Below are 15,787 nucleotides of genomic sequence, written 5' to 3'. Positions count from 1 at the left end.
AAAACTACATTAAACATTACCTAAGAATTAGAGAGAAACATCCTTTGAATATCTTTGCACATATTCCACATTTTTCATGACTTCTCTTCTTTCTTTTGGTAAATTAATCATACCTTATATGTTTCTCCTGAGAACTTTTGCATACAAAAAACAGCCATGTGGCTGTCTCTGGTAAAGAAAGGCTGCTTGACAGCTACTGTAGGAAGAACACAGGAACTTATGGAGACAACACAAGAAAAATAGCAGCCTGTTTCTGCTCAACTGTCCGTCACATCTCTTCAGATGAATCACAGGGCTGTAGCTTAATGAGCTGTGTTTGAGGGTGATGGGACACAAGGACATGCATGCACACACACATTGAACAAATACGAAGGCCATTCCATGGTTAAACAGTCAGACAATTGGACCACTTCTGTATATTCATCAACCAAACAAATGAGCTTCATTTGTCTGTCCTCATTTCTCCATCATCAAACCTCTGTGTGTGTGTGTGTGTGTAAAGCTATGATCAAGTACAAGTCATTCTAAGCTAATTAGGCCACGCTTGAGGCTTCTATCAGGTATAATGAGTGAGATCAATGAACAGATAAGACTGTTCCAGAAACCAACTCTCTCTAGAATCTCCAAAAAGAAAATACTACACTTATGTTTGCATAGTTTAGCCACACAGCCAAATTTCAAATAAAAACACACACTTACAGGGGCTTTAACAAAAAATAATAAGATAAAAATAACGTTAGGTATTATGCAGCATCTTGCAGCTTTTTGTGATTCAGCAAATTGTCTTGCTCAAGGATACTTATTTTACTGCTGGAAAGATGGTCTTTCATAAAAGTGGCTTTTGTCAAAAGGTGCACATAGTTTTGAACTTAGTGCTACACAGAAATTGGGTTTTTTTTTAAAAATTAAAAAAAAGGAAAAGGGCTTTGGTAATTGCTTTTGTATAAGAGCTAGAAAACCAACAACTAGTACCAGAATGCCCTGCACCACACCAGACCAATGAACACTCTTGCTAGTGGGTGATACAATGCAAGCTTGTTTGTTTAAACACAGTAAATAAACAGCGTTCAGCTGGTAACAAACTATCTCTAATTGAAGTTAAACAGTGCACTAAAATATGTTTCTGTAAAAATTTCAGGCGAGAAATATGCAAAGCAGTAACAGAACCTTAGTTCATATCAGCACTGCTTAGGTTTGTGTTTGAGCTCACTATTTTTGTTATTCCTTGACAAGAAGAAGTATGGTGCCCACTTTCTGTTCATACATTCTCAAATTAAAGCCAAACAGTGCACAGAAACATTTTTCTGAAAACACCTGACCTGATAAATAGGCAATGCAGTGACAGAATCTTGGTTCATATATGATCAGCACTCCCTAGTTTTACAGTTCGATCTGAGTTTTATCTTTTATCTGAGTCTGAGAAAAAGAAAGCGGGGCGGGTCTCTCTCTTGACCCACTTGTATACTCTTTGTCCACAGTGGAGAGCACAAGAAAAAGCGAAAAGACAGTCTGTAGTGTCAGTAACCAAAAACCAGCTCAAATCTGCTGGATGACACAAAACCCACCATCCCTTGGATTTGAGCTTCAAGGTGAACAGGGAGACCTGAGTGCTAATAAGATGAAATAAAATTTACCACGGTTCATTTACTCAAACTACCCACATTGTTAATATACAAAGTTGATGGAAAATCGGCAAAGTATCCCTTTAAGTCTTATACTTCTGTGGAAAAGCTTGCACAGAATAATAGAGATAGTTTGCGCAGCTTGCAGAGAGCTGCAGAGATGCGCTGCACATCTCCTGAGAAATGTGACTACACGCCAGTGTACATGTCAACTAGGTCTTAAGCAGGGACCAGGCTCATCTCTCTAATCAGCAGGCAGGCACCCTACAGACTCAGAATGATTAAAAGCTACTGTCTAATTTTATTTCTATAGGATGACATCAATAGCTGTATAGTCTATGGGAATGAAAACATGCTCGTGAACTTTTTCTATCTGAAAACTTCTCTGCAAATTCTCATTAAAGCTGTTTAAAATCCTTTACTCCATGCTAAAAGAGGCTGAGGTAAACACACTAATGACTGTGATTGTGAGTGTGTGTGTGTGTGTGTGTGTGTGTGCATCCATGTGAGGGAGTGTGTGGCAGTGAGAGAGGAAAGAGGGAAAAAGGAGAGAGGGAGGATCATCAGATCAGTCACACAAACATGCCTCATGTTTACTACAACTTGTATTTGAACTGGACCCATGCAGAGGGACATGATCGAAGTGTGTGTGTGTGTGTGTGTGTGTGTGTGTGTGTGTGTGTGTGTGTGTGTGTGTGTGTGTGTGTGTGTGTGTGTGTGTGTGTGCGTGCGCGCACGCATGCGTGCATGCTTAGCAGCATACATTCCAACACAAAACTGTCTGGCAGATAACATGCAAATCCCTTTCTTTGTACCAGAAAATAAACACTAAACAGACCAGGCAAACACAAACAAGACTCTACATGTAACACACCACAAACACACCCACATATCTACACTGTGCATACAGTACAAAAACATACACGCAGAGAAAGACAGAGCTATCTGAGGTTCAGCTACTGTGCACCGAGGCAATTTGTAATATAGATTTCCTCTATAGGCCACTGTAGTGTACCATTTACCATTTCAAACCCTTTGATTTTTTTCACCAGCGAATAATTCATCTTCTGCTGGTCAATAACAGAGATTGGGACCTAATGAAGGAGTCATAGTCAGAATGGCCATCACACTGGTATTTAAACACTGTTTGGAGTCAAATTCATTGAAAAGCTCATCTGTTGTTGAAATGATGGAAGAAAGCAAGAATGCAAAGGGGAAATGTACGTAAGGGAACGTGGATGAGTGTAGAAGCCAGCCAGAGAATACAGATACACAAAGACAAACAGATAAGTCTATACGCTCACTCTCACACAGCTTACTACAGATGCAGGCATAAAATAAAATCTAATTTCAAATCTAATTTTAGTAAAAACTTTTAATGCTAGCAGTTCAACACTGACAGATCTAGTGTCCATGGGTTTAAACAACACACAATGAAACACTGCCAGAAAATCTTTTTTCTATTAATCTACTAATCTATTAATTAAAAATTGATACATGTGTTTTTGAGAATTGATACAGTATCACAAAACATAATCTCACAATACTAAAGAGTATTGATATTTTTTTTACACGCCTAATGGTAACATTTCTGAATTCATGTAGTTTGTCAGTCCATTAATGCCACCTGACAGGGGGGTACACAGTCTGATTTACTATCATGACATCTAGATGCTGTTGACTGCTGTTACAGCAGGTATCAGAAATAATTTCACATATCCATCAGAAAAACCAGACGGAGCCAGGCAGGCATTTTGCCCTATTAGTTAATGCGAAACTACTAATATGATATCCAGCACATATGAGAGTGGCATCACTAAACTATTTGAATCTCTACCAAGAAATTAAAAAAAAAACTCTTTTAGAACAAGAAAACTTGCCATTAACACTGAAAATGGAGCAATAATCACAACTGATTCAGAAGTTTTAGCCTAGTACTGGGTGATATCTCAATATTACCGTTTACTGACTTTCAGTGATATTTTATTGCAATGACATGATCACATAATGTTACAATTTAAAAAAAAAATACAATCCAATACGGTATCCAATGCAGTAATTAGTTTACTGTATTGGATGCATCTTATACAAGACATGCTTGCAATATTGTAATATAAATATCAATATCAGAAACAAATTATGTTCATAAATATTGTGATCAATTGCAACCATATCAAGGGTATAACAAAAGCTATTTCAGCCCAAGGAAACTGTTTCTTTTGTTTAGTGCTGCATGAATATGGCCAAAATAGTAATCGTGATTATTGTGATAAATATTGAGATCCTGAGATTGATTTTAGGGGTAAGATGTTATAATTGCACTTTTCGTGTTTAAATAAACAAAACACTGCTTTCACTTCCATGTTATGCTTAATTTCTGCTAATCCTACAAATCTTTGCATCAAGACTGGATCATAAGACTGGACCTTATTCACAATGCATCTCCTTGAAACAAATTATACCTAAAAGTCTTTTGGACAGACATCTTTGTCCAGATGGAACAGTATTGCATTGTCATTTAAGTCTGTCTGTGAGACCTGTGGCACACTGTACAGTTTTGATGAATTTCTGAGTCCGTATAGGAATGGGGAATTCATTGAGGTAACATTAGCAATGTGTATTCTTTTGGGCATTCCTGCATTCATTGTACTGCAGTCTGAGGTGTTTTTTCAGGTGGTTGAATTAGATAGTCTGATGCACTTAACATCGGAAATATTTCCAAACAACTGATGATGATCCATATAGATGGACTAGCTCTTAGCCTGCTGCTCCAGACATTTAATGTCTGTTTGGCTCATGTGTTCTCTTTACACTTCTACTGTGTAAGTACTACCGCAGCCGCAACATTCAGGAAAGTTTTTCACAGGCTGCTGCTGCATGGTGCGCGGCCTGATAGCTGCCATGGCTTTTTGTTTAGGAAGCGCTCGATTTGATATGCAGCAGAGTTTTCTATGAGTGGAGAACGCATTTTAAACATCAATATCACAGTCAATCTTGTTCATTTAATTGTGGGAAACCATAATCATGACCAAGATTAATATTTGATTCATTGTGCAGCCCCACCTCTACTCCAAAAGAAACATAACAGGATAATTCATACACTAGTAGTCATTGCAATATCTTTCTCATGCACGAGTAGGACTTGACAGACCTGTGACTAACTCGGACATGTCCTGCAATATGTTTGATCAGAGATTGTACAACAGAGAGGGCCAGTTGCACAGCTAAGGCAGAGATGAAAGGATTTTCAACAGCTGAGAAATAGATGAAGAATTCCTGGCGAGCTTTGGCTTGGCCACTGACTGACCAATCAACTGGCCTAAGTCTGCGTCTTACTGGCCCTGGGCAATCACTATTGTCAAACCCTGGTGCACTAATGTTAAGCGAAGAAAGGAGAGTCAGGCTATGCGGGCTGCATTATTCACAAGGACAGAGTGAAAAAAAAAGAGTAAGGTGAGAAGGAGCGAGTGAAAGAGAAAGAAATGGAGAGAGGAAGAAGACAGGGAAACTTGTATAAGAGAAAGAGAGAAACAGACACGGAACAACAAAATGCAGAGAGGACAAAAGAAACACAGACAAAGAAAGAAAGAAAATTAGTAACTTTAAGGAGAGTTTAGAGAAAATGCAAAAATCAAGATCTGAGAGAGCACCACTGTGCATGGAAGCCTAAGACAGAATTCAAAGTTTGTCGAATCTAAATGAACATCAGTTCCCCCGTCCTGGCTTTACCCTTAATTATCCATTCTGCCTTTGTACAGCGGCGGCTCAGCTCTGACAACCGCTCTCCCCTGAGACGCCTCCACCTCCTCCTCCACTCCCAGCCAGAACATTAGGGAATATCAGGGAATATTACACCCAGGAATTAACGCTCCAAATCACCTTGCCAGGTTTAGGTCCCGCATATACCCCTCCTTCTCTTGGACAAGATAATCCAGGCTCTAGCACCGGATATGTGCCACTAATCATCAAAAAGGTAAGGGAGGGGTGCAGAGAGAGAGAAGAGGAGGGAAGGAGAGGTGAGGAAGACCTTGGAGGACACTGGGGGAGAGGAGGAGAAACCCTAACATGTGTGCATTCATGTTTTTGGCTGAAATATTTCTTTAACCTGCTGTAAGTATAAAAAGAATCAGCTATAGTAATCAATAACTGGCAGAAGGATCAAAAGATTTCATTTAATGTATATTTAGTGGTAAAATTGGTATAGCTTCCTGTGAGTACAGACTGTATCGCAATGGTTCAGATGACAAACAACTCACCTGTGCTGTGCCGAGCCAGTTTTAACAAAGTCTCTGAATTATTTGCCAAGGCTATGTCACTCAGGTCTGGTGTGTATTTATTTACCTGGTCCTGTGCATCCCGTTTCTCTCGCTCTGCCTTGACTTTGTGATCGACAGCCTGCTGAAGATTCCTCTTGAGCTCCACCACCTCCGTCTCCAGCCTCACAGCCATTGACCTGCATACAAACAAAAAAAGACAAATTAATTTCTTATACTATAATTAATTTTTTTAAAATTGTTTAATCACCTCAATATCTTGGATGCATTTTTTTAAACACATTTAAATATTTTCACATTTTTTTACAATAAAAAAAATCCCCAAAACAAACACAATTATTTTATTCCAATATTAAGTTTCTTGAAAATCAAGATCTGTGGGAGTGTTTAACGTAGGCCCAGAAAGTGCAAGCATGTGTGTGTGTATGTGTGAGTGTGTGTGGCAGCCAAGCTAAGGGAATGTGAAGGGGATCAATATGAAGGGGTCTATTCCTGCCACGCAACTGTGCGTCTGTGTGTATGTGAGTCTGTTAGTGTCTGCAAGTGTGTGTGTACACGTGTGCGAGCGAGTTTGTGTGTGCCAGCTGCCCTGGCTACAGCGAGATCAATACAACAAATGATTACCATTTCCACAAACCTCCCTCCACAGCCTCGCTTCGGCCGCTCGGTGAGCCTCAACACCCCCACCAACCTTCTACACACACACACACACACACGCACGGACCAAAACAAACCACCCCGACTCTTGACCCACAGCTCTACAAGCGAATATAAAAATGAGAAATTACAAGTTTATGAATAGTAAAAATTCTTGGGCTTTGTAAAGCAAAAGTTTTGGAACAGCAAACTTAAGTTACAACATTATAGATTTTACAGTTAAAACAAGAATGACTATGCAGGGTGAGACCACAAAGTCAGCTCTGACCATTAGTTTTTATTGGCATTTGTGTTAAATTGACACATCCAAAAGATACCCCAAAAAATGAATGCCCAGTTCAATATCTACCCTTCTCTACACATAAATTGTTATTGTTTTCAGTTAATCATTTACTCTATTGGCTGTCAAAAACAATGACTTATCACAAATCACTAGATTATTCGTTTTTAAAGGCTGCAACCATCGTTTGTTTGTACTATCGATTAACCTGTCAATTGTTTCCTCCAGTAATCAGTTAGCCATTATTTTTATATGTCAGGAAACAATAAAAACCGTCAATCCACCACGGTTAGAAATTTGACATTTTTACTTATAAATAAACTACATGAAATTGTTTCTACTTCATTTTTTGTTGATCAGTAGATTAACAATTATTTCATTTCAATTTTAGATATTTTTGAGAATAGAATAGATTTTTTTTTTTTTACAATGTTGCAAAATAAGATACAGAACAAAAGAGATTCAGACTGAACTCTAAATTTCTAATACTTCTATTTTTTATGTTTCAGGGCTGTACATAAAACAAACGTTTCAGTCCATGTTGGACTTTCCACACTGAGTAAAGTCCAACATGCACTGAAACATTTGCGTCGGTCTTCAGTCTGAATCTTTTGTTCTGTGTGCGAGTCCTCTTTGCTGCGTTGGGATATATTTTTCTGCCCTTTGCACCAGAAAAGAAGACAAATATACAACTTTTTTTTTTTAAGGCGCAGCTCATCTCATTCTTCCCTTTTTTAACATCTTTATCAGAGAGTGGACAGCAGTGTTGTCAAAAACACTGACTTATAGATACATATCGATTTCAAAAATTTGAAAGAGTTTTAATATTAATTTTCTGCAGTATCGATACCCTGGTACCATCTGTGCTTTCTCACGCTCTCTTGATGTTGATGTTTAGTACAGTCATTCTGCTGTTCTCTGCTTCTAACCAAAGAAAGGAAAAGTTGTTGTTGTAATTTATAGTGTTGTTATACTTAACTTTTAATAATAATAAATTTCATGCCCCAGTGGTGCCCAAACTGGTGTTGAATATTGATGTTTTTTACAAAGTTAGAAATTCCAGTATTGTGACAACACTGACAGAAGGCTGACAAAAAATGAGGCATGTGAGAGAATTGACATTAAACTGGGAATATTGCAATTCATGGTCAAACCGATGCTTAAACGCCTGGGCCACAAGTACACCCCCAAAATGGTGAATTTTATGTTTTAATAAAAAGCTCAAAGTACAGTATCTATCTTAAAATAATAAAAGGAAGTCAATCTTAGCAGCTGTGAGGACATACCCAGCATAATCTTGCCTTTTCCTAATTACTTATTTTTTCAAACGATTCTTAAAGTTTCTAAAATCTAAATAAATCAAGGTTGACTATTTGTTTCAACACACAGATTAACTGATTTTATGTTTGAACGCTGAACTTAAAACTGATACTAATTGAGTAACTGAGTGGTAGTAAAAGCTGAAGCAGAAGCAGAACGGCCAAAACAAAAAGGAAAGAAAATGCCTGATAGATTGGTCCGTGGAGAGAACACATGATAGGATGAACAGAGTGGGAGAGAGAAAGGAGAGAAAGAGAGGAGGCATCCTGTGGAGAGAGGAGGGGATTTCCCACAGCACAGATGGAAGCCATTAGTATGGTGTTGTTGCTTAAAAACCTTTCATGTCTTTGCAGTTATTAGATAATACTGGGTTAACAGTAAACAGCATGATTCTGCAAATGGATATAATATGCAGACGCAGCGATTGTTTTACCAGTCACTACCTAAAATTGCTTTTAAATGTAATAAAATGTAATAATTCAGAGTGTAACCTATAAAGTCTCCGCGCCGAGGTTGAAATTGTCGGTTGACGATGAAAATGTTCCATGGCTCGACTTAACCGAGAAACTCCCTGAAACTGTTGCAGTGAGGTCATGTTGAAGCCAAAGCCACAACCCACAACTATGTGCACACAAACAGACGCACACAAACACACACTCCACTGGGTGATACATGCTTGCTGATGTCATCACCGCAGCTCTGGTGACACACAGGGGTCAACCAGGGGTCTTGCCTATGAACTCTGAACTCCATGACCTGACATCTGCTTACAAACCGTTACCCATCGATACACATTTTGATATTCCTGTTAAGATTCACTCATGAACATGAATACGAAAAGGACAGAAATTTTCAGTTTGGATGCCAAAATCTCTTTTGGTATCGCTTTTTTGCTTTTTCTCTTAAATAAGGTACGTATTTTGAGCTTAGGGCTGTTCTGTTTAACACATGTTCGGTTAAACAGCCTACTGTACGCCGCACGTAAAAAAAAAAAGCTAAATGTTTTTGATTACCGAGCTTACACAGGGGACGATGGGAAATGGGATAAGAGAGGAAGCTCCTTTCCCTCTCTCCCTTCTTACCTTATTTTCCCCTCTGCTAGCTTTCCCTCATTCAGGCACCCCTCCATCCGCCTCGCCTCCTCTGCACGGGCTGCCAACTCCTCCACTGAGCAGGAGAGAGAGAGAGGACAGAAACAGGAAGAAAAGTGTGAGATAAAGAGCAACAGTTCACTTCAGACTCTGCTGGTTAAGATTCATTAGAGAGTAGGTTTAATTCAAAAGGCCATATGACAGAAAAAAAGGACATTTTCATATTGAGATATTATATTGTGAGATGGCTCTTGAGACTGAGTTAATTTTATTTTTTAAAGTATTTAAAGAAAGAAATATGTAACACGATATTTACATAGTACTTCACATGCTCTAGTAGCTCAAGGTTAATAGAATGATTTACAAAACATGCCTACACACGGGGTGATTATTGATTCTCGTCAAGTTCAGCATGAGTGGGGGAAAATGTGAACTGCGAGCCACCTTCAAAGCCAAACCAACTCTGCCACAGAAGAGGCGCTGAATGCCTTTCAAAGGCAGAGAAGGCAGGAGTGAAAGTATTGCACTGCTCGCACTCAGACGAGGCAGCAGCCCTTTTGTTGGGGGACAAAAGGAACGCTCCCTGACTCCGTCAATAGATGGCACTCTTTACCTTGAGCAGGCCACTTGAGCTCACACTCCTGACCGCATCCCTTCAATCACTTTCCCTTTTCAGCCTTCTCCCTCCGTCTACATGCAATAAAACCCCATTGTCCTACACTTAGTAGTTTAGCACATTGAGCGGATGCATAATAAACCACTAGTCAGGTTCCTTGGTTAGGTTTGCTTTTGCAGCCCCTTTGCAGTTTGAATTTAAAATTTAGGATTTGCCCCCCACCCCCCCTCCTTTTTTTGTTCTGTGTGCTGTTTTGTGAGTCAATGTTTCTTCATAGCTCTTAAAACCTTTTCACTAAATTCAGTATTCATTGAATATAACATAAACTGTCAGCCATCGGTGGCCGAGGCCAGTGAATATTGAGAAGGTGTGTGCGCTGAATATGTAGAGGTGAGTATTTGTGTGTGTGTGTGTGTGTGTGTGTGTGTGTGTTGAATATTTACAGAATGGACCTTGACATTGTGGTTGTGCTATTTGAGTGTGTGAAATAGAAACAGAGAAATGTTTAGTGTATTGCTGTAATGCTTTTAGGGCCACGCACCCTCTGTGATGGTGGAACAGACTGAATATGGGCGGAAGCTAAAACCAATACCAGAAAGAAGGAAACAGAGAAAAGAAAATCTACATTTAATAAAACTATGATTAATTTATGGTTTTTGCAGCATCCAAACTGTTTAAACTAAAGCCCTCGGAAAATTGAAGCGGCAACTGGAATTGCTAAATATTTAACGATGCACAAACACTTTTTATTTGTGTGTGTGCGTGTGTGTGCACCCTACCTTGGCTATTTTACCGAGTCTCAAGGTGAAAGTTTGCTATGAATCTCAATAATCAATAAAAGCAGAGATGTGAAAACTTGAGATGGGGATCAAATTCGCATTCAAGGCATTAGTTTTGAGGTGACCTCAGTGACACCTCCCACCAGGGGAGGCCACAGAGAGAGCAATTAGCTGCACAAACTGACCGTTTACACAAACACTCCGATTTGCACCCAAACACACACACACACACAGGAAAATGTACACACACGGCTGAAACAACACACGCAAAATTAAGTGAAAGACAGAAAGCTTTTCCTATATCCTAAAATTTCTAGGAAAATAAAAGCAGACACACAAAAGTAAAAAGGAGCACACATACACTGGTTTACTTTAGACAAATAGATAAAAATGTGTTATATATTTAGCTTAGTTTGATGACTAAATACTGCCAACTTTTTCCACATTAAGCAATGATCCACAGAGGATTTCTCATTTTTTTAAAATAACTTAAAGATCGAATAGCAGTCCATATTCTGAGTCCTGGGTTCTTTTACAACTGGCTCCATGAGTTAAGTTATGACATTAGTCCACAATCGAAGATCTCAGGTGTCTCCCTTTCTTGACCCTTTTATTCTGGCTTCACAACTTAAAGTATGACATTAGTTTTTAATCTAACTCTCTCAATCTCTCCCCCTCAGTGCCTTCATACAAGCTTCAAAGCCCATCATACAGCATCAGTTTATAATCACAGATCTGCGATCAGATTACCCTGCTCTCACAGCTAACCTTTAACATGAGAGGGACGAAAACCCGGCTAACCCTGAATCAGTGGCTGGGGCTAGGCTGGGCCCTGCCTGGCCCTCATAAAAGCTTCATAAGGCTTCATAGGGGCTTCCTTTGGCTTTGTTGGGGGATTCGTAGCGGGCTAAGGTGCTCCCGAGAGACGTCCCAAAGCCTCCCAAGACTCTCTCTCTCTCCTTCTGAAGTTTCATGGGCTTGCAACACTGCTTTTGGGTATAAGCCAAAAGGTGTAGGTGCATAGCCGCACACTGTCATGCACACAAATACACCACAAGAAGAAGAAAAAAATTGTATGCACACAACGATGAACACTCACAAAGACAAAGAGTTACACACACACACACACACACACACAGAGAATCTAAAAACTCACACACACATACACCCCAACACACTCCCCTCTTGCTCTCTCCTCTCCGCTTTATTTACAATCCTCTGGCAGCGGTACAAGGGCCCGGGGCTATAACACACGGCACCTAATGCTCAAACTGCCAGGTAATCTCATGTCTGACATCCCCCTTTGATAGAAACTGATCAATAGACTCTTGTAAAGGAGTCATTTTCTCTGATGTTTCTACCAACCACTTCTCTCTATCGCTATCTCTCTCCCCTTCTCTCTCTCTCTTTTCCCCCTTCTCTTTTATTAGCCATACATTTATAATTCATATTTCAGCTGGGCTGAGTTTGCTCTGAGACAAAGGGGGGCTTCTTTGTGTAATAAAGAACAATGGTGGTGAAATGATGGGGAGAAATGCCAGTGTTTGCTGCTGGTTCCGGTGAACAACAGTTTTGGGGATCGATAGAGTGTGAAATGGGATTATAGCTAGTAATAGAGGTGAATTGGAGGAGAGAGGCCTGTGCACGTGTGCGTCCAGGGATCCAGATTGGATAGCAGCACACACACACATACGCACAAACTTGTGCACACACACACATGCACGCAATAATGATTTCATCATCTTTAGGCAGATGCACATCAGCAGCACAGAGGGGTGGTAATATCACATTTCTGTTTTTGTGGAAGTGTGGAAATATGGATATTGTGTTTTTGTTTATGCTGTTATTTCATTTGTTGTCACACAGCATCACATTTATTTCACATTACAGCCAGCCTTACAACACATCTTATTCAAGATGTAAGACGACACTATCAGCAGTATTTGAATATCTTAAACATCCATCCCCGTGTAAATTTCACAGGTAGGTGCTATAAAAAAAACAAACAACTGACCAGCCATTTAGAAGATGCACACAGTTCCCTATGAAACTGCTTAGTGACAAAATCTTAGCCACAAATCCTTTCTAATTGTCTGACTGAATGTAAGAATAGACAAATAAGTTCTTAATTTAGTTTAAATTAAACACAGGGGTGACGTACCAAATTTTGGACCCTGTGTATATGCAGTTTCCAGGGGCTCACCACCCGTCCTTCCTTGTTCCATGTCTCTGTCACGCGCCTTTTGATTTTTTTTTTTTTTTTTTTAAGTCTGTTTGCTTTCTATCCCTTTCCTTTCTTTTCTTTTTGGAACGCTGATTTTCCTTTCTTGGGGAAAGATGTGTGCGTTGGGCTTTGAGGAGTGAGAAGGGCCTCAGAGGGCTTCCATATTTTTTATTTTTTCTACAAAGTTCAACCAATTTATTCAGCCAGTTTTAATGCAGTTATGACATTTATTATCGACAAAAAAACTTTTTATTTCAGGTTTAAAAAAAAAAACCTCACACTGGGGCCCTGGATAAGCAGTCCCACTTTTCCCCTAACTAAGACACCCCTGTATCCATACACACTAAGTGCTCCATCAATATACCCTATATACTGTGCACACAGTGGCACTCTCTCAGAACCATGTGTAGTTTAGGGTTACACAATTAATCAAAAATATTCTGGAAATCACAATATGGTCAAGTGCAAGATCCAAATCACTGGAGCTTAATTTTTTTGATAAAGGGTGAAATGTGTCTGAACATACTGTTATAAATTAAGCATTTAGGCACAACAGAGATGCTCTGGCCTACAAACTATATCCCAGACAAAAGAAAGTACAACTGCAGTAAAAATCACATCATTTTTTTAAAAAATATTTTCAGTAAAAACGAAATGCAAAAATTACCATTTCCACGAAAAAACGTGAGTCATATCACAATCACAATATCTGTCAGAATAATTGCAATTTGATTGTTTTTGCATATCGTGCAGCCCCAGTGTAGATTGTTCAAGTGTTTTGTGATATACTCTCTGGACTCACTTTTTTGTAAGAAACAGAATATCTACTAAACTAAGAATCATACAGAAAATTCATGCCGTCAAAGAGTGACAGTAAATTTGACACATACAGTCACATGCCAAGTTAAAGGACTTTTTTTCCTCTCCTTTTTAATCACACTCTTCTTTCCCGTCTCTCCTGCCACAGTCTGATTGAATCCAGCTGCCTTCAGCTGCTTCAATCTCATCCATATGACACTTCTCTGGTTCCCAACTCATCCTCTTCTCCTCTGTTTCTTTCCTCCTTTGACATTCCCTCTATCTGGCCACAGAGACCTTTAAATATAATATCCATCACATCCCAACTCTGTATACGCCCAGTTAACTGTTGGATTCATCTAACATTTTACCCGTCTCACGGCACCAAACGTCATTCACCAAACAACTTCCAAGTAAAAATGCTTGTAAAAAAATGTCAATTCCATAATAATTTAACCATCAGCAGTAAAAATTATACTCTGTAATTTTACAAAGTGGCAAAAAAAGACAGATAACAGGCTGGAAATCCATTACAACAGAACATAAAGTAATGAAATACAGTAAATATGTGTTCTGAATGTTTTTTTTCCCTTAGTTTTTTACTGCATACCTTTTTCTGTTTGTCTATACTGATCAAACAATCTACATTCTTTCTTGTTAATTTTTTTTTTACAATCCACTCCATCCCTGACCAGATCTACTGTTATCAAGCAACAAAAAAGAATCATCTCCACTCAAGGCGATGTTTTCATAATACAGACAGAACCTCGGCAAGGGCTTCATGTTAATAAAAAAGCCTTTTGTTCACAACAGTAATTTCTCAAGCTGACTCCTCACCCAGTCTATTCAGGCTACTGCTATATCCAGGTAAACAATGCCCCCTTTGTTATAATAATGCATCTTTATTCTTCTTAAGTCATTACAATAGGCTCGACGTCGCTAGATTGTATTTGCTGAAGGTAAAAGCTGAATAATATGTGGTTTTGTGTGGCGCGTAGAGTTGAGGGAATGCGTTTTGATCACAGACAAAGGCCAAGCTACACAGCGTTGTCCTTCTGTCTCTATCTTGTTAATGAGCAGTGTTCACCGAGCAAGCCAGCCACTGTCTGCCACAGAGAAAGACCTCAGATTCATCTCTCTGCGGACAATAGGTGAATGTGTGTGTGTGTGTGTGTCTATGTGTATTTGTACCTCAGAGGGCGCAGTGTGTATGTGCTAATTAAAGCAGTGGGAGTTGGAAGAAATGGCTGTGTAGCGTGTGTGTATGTGAGGTGTTTGCCTGGCGTGACCATAGATGTGTACGTTAATTCTTAATGAGACATTTCTGTGCCCAGTGAGACCCAGCCATCACCATTCCTGCACTGACACACTACTACAAAGGCCACCATCGGGCACGAGCGCACACACACACACACATAAACCAGATCATTACCATACCGCTAAAGCAGTGTGCCACTGAATCAAACCACTATCTACTGTGTGTGTACGTGTGTGTGTGTGTGTGTGCATGTCTGTGTGCCTGAGTTAACATTGCATGCAGACAGCTAGCAACCGCATCACCACGTAGCTGTACCACTGCTGGCTAATTTCAGTGAAGTGATTGAGCTAACAGCAGTGTGACTGGTGTAAAACGGCAGTGCACAATATGGGTGCTTTTCGTTATGCTGACATGTCTCCTGGATTCCCTCATCTTGTCTCTAGCTCCTCCCAGCAGGAATGTGAGACAAAAATGTGAGTAAGAGACGCAAGGATGAACGCGCAGAGGCTGCCAAATGAAGTGGTGCGGCATTTATACGTCACACCACTTGATCAAAAACGTCTGCGCAGGATACACCTGTTTTCTCACTACGAACTCCTCCAGAAACATCCTCGCTCCTCATCTCCACGAAAACACTGAAAGGATTAAACAAGGCTTAAACACATTTTTACCAATTAATTTTTCAAAATTTCTTTTCCATTTCATTTTACCCAGTTCCCATGTTTTTTATTTATGTAGTTTAAAGTAAGTAGCCAATAAAGCAATCTTAAGGTATTGACTTCAGTTTGCTATGTCCTAAGATAGACACTGTAGTAAAAATGCAGTATGGAATGTCTGTTGAGCGGCCTTATATATGTCGTTTGAAAGC

General features: G+C 39.5%; 1 protein-coding gene across 3 annotated transcripts in view; it reads right to left on the bottom strand.

Moving 5' to 3' along the window:
- The window catches only part of LOC121960984 (uncharacterized), a 163,996-nt gene that overhangs the window by 71,778 nt on the left and 76,431 nt on the right, over positions 1-15,787 (bottom strand). For all 3 annotated transcript variants that reach the window (XM_088072334.1, XM_088072336.1, XM_088072335.1), the window contains exons 21-22: positions 9,236-9,320; positions 5,964-6,075 (exon numbers count right to left, since the gene is read on the bottom strand). In XM_088072334.1, the coding sequence (XP_087928460.1) occupies positions 5,964-6,075; positions 9,236-9,320 (197 nt within the window). The remainder of the gene's footprint in view (positions 1-5,963; positions 6,076-9,235; positions 9,321-15,787) is intronic.

Source organism: Plectropomus leopardus, chromosome 21 (genome assembly GCF_026936395.1).
Source record: "Plectropomus leopardus strain MGB_pleo_1.0 chromosome 21, ASM2693639v1, whole genome shotgun sequence".
In the NCBI taxonomy this organism is placed as follows: Eukaryota; Metazoa; Chordata; class Actinopteri; order Perciformes; family Serranidae; genus Plectropomus; species Plectropomus leopardus.
The sequence above is the reverse complement of the archived record's forward strand: the minus strand, read 5'-3'. Positions and strand labels throughout refer to the sequence as shown.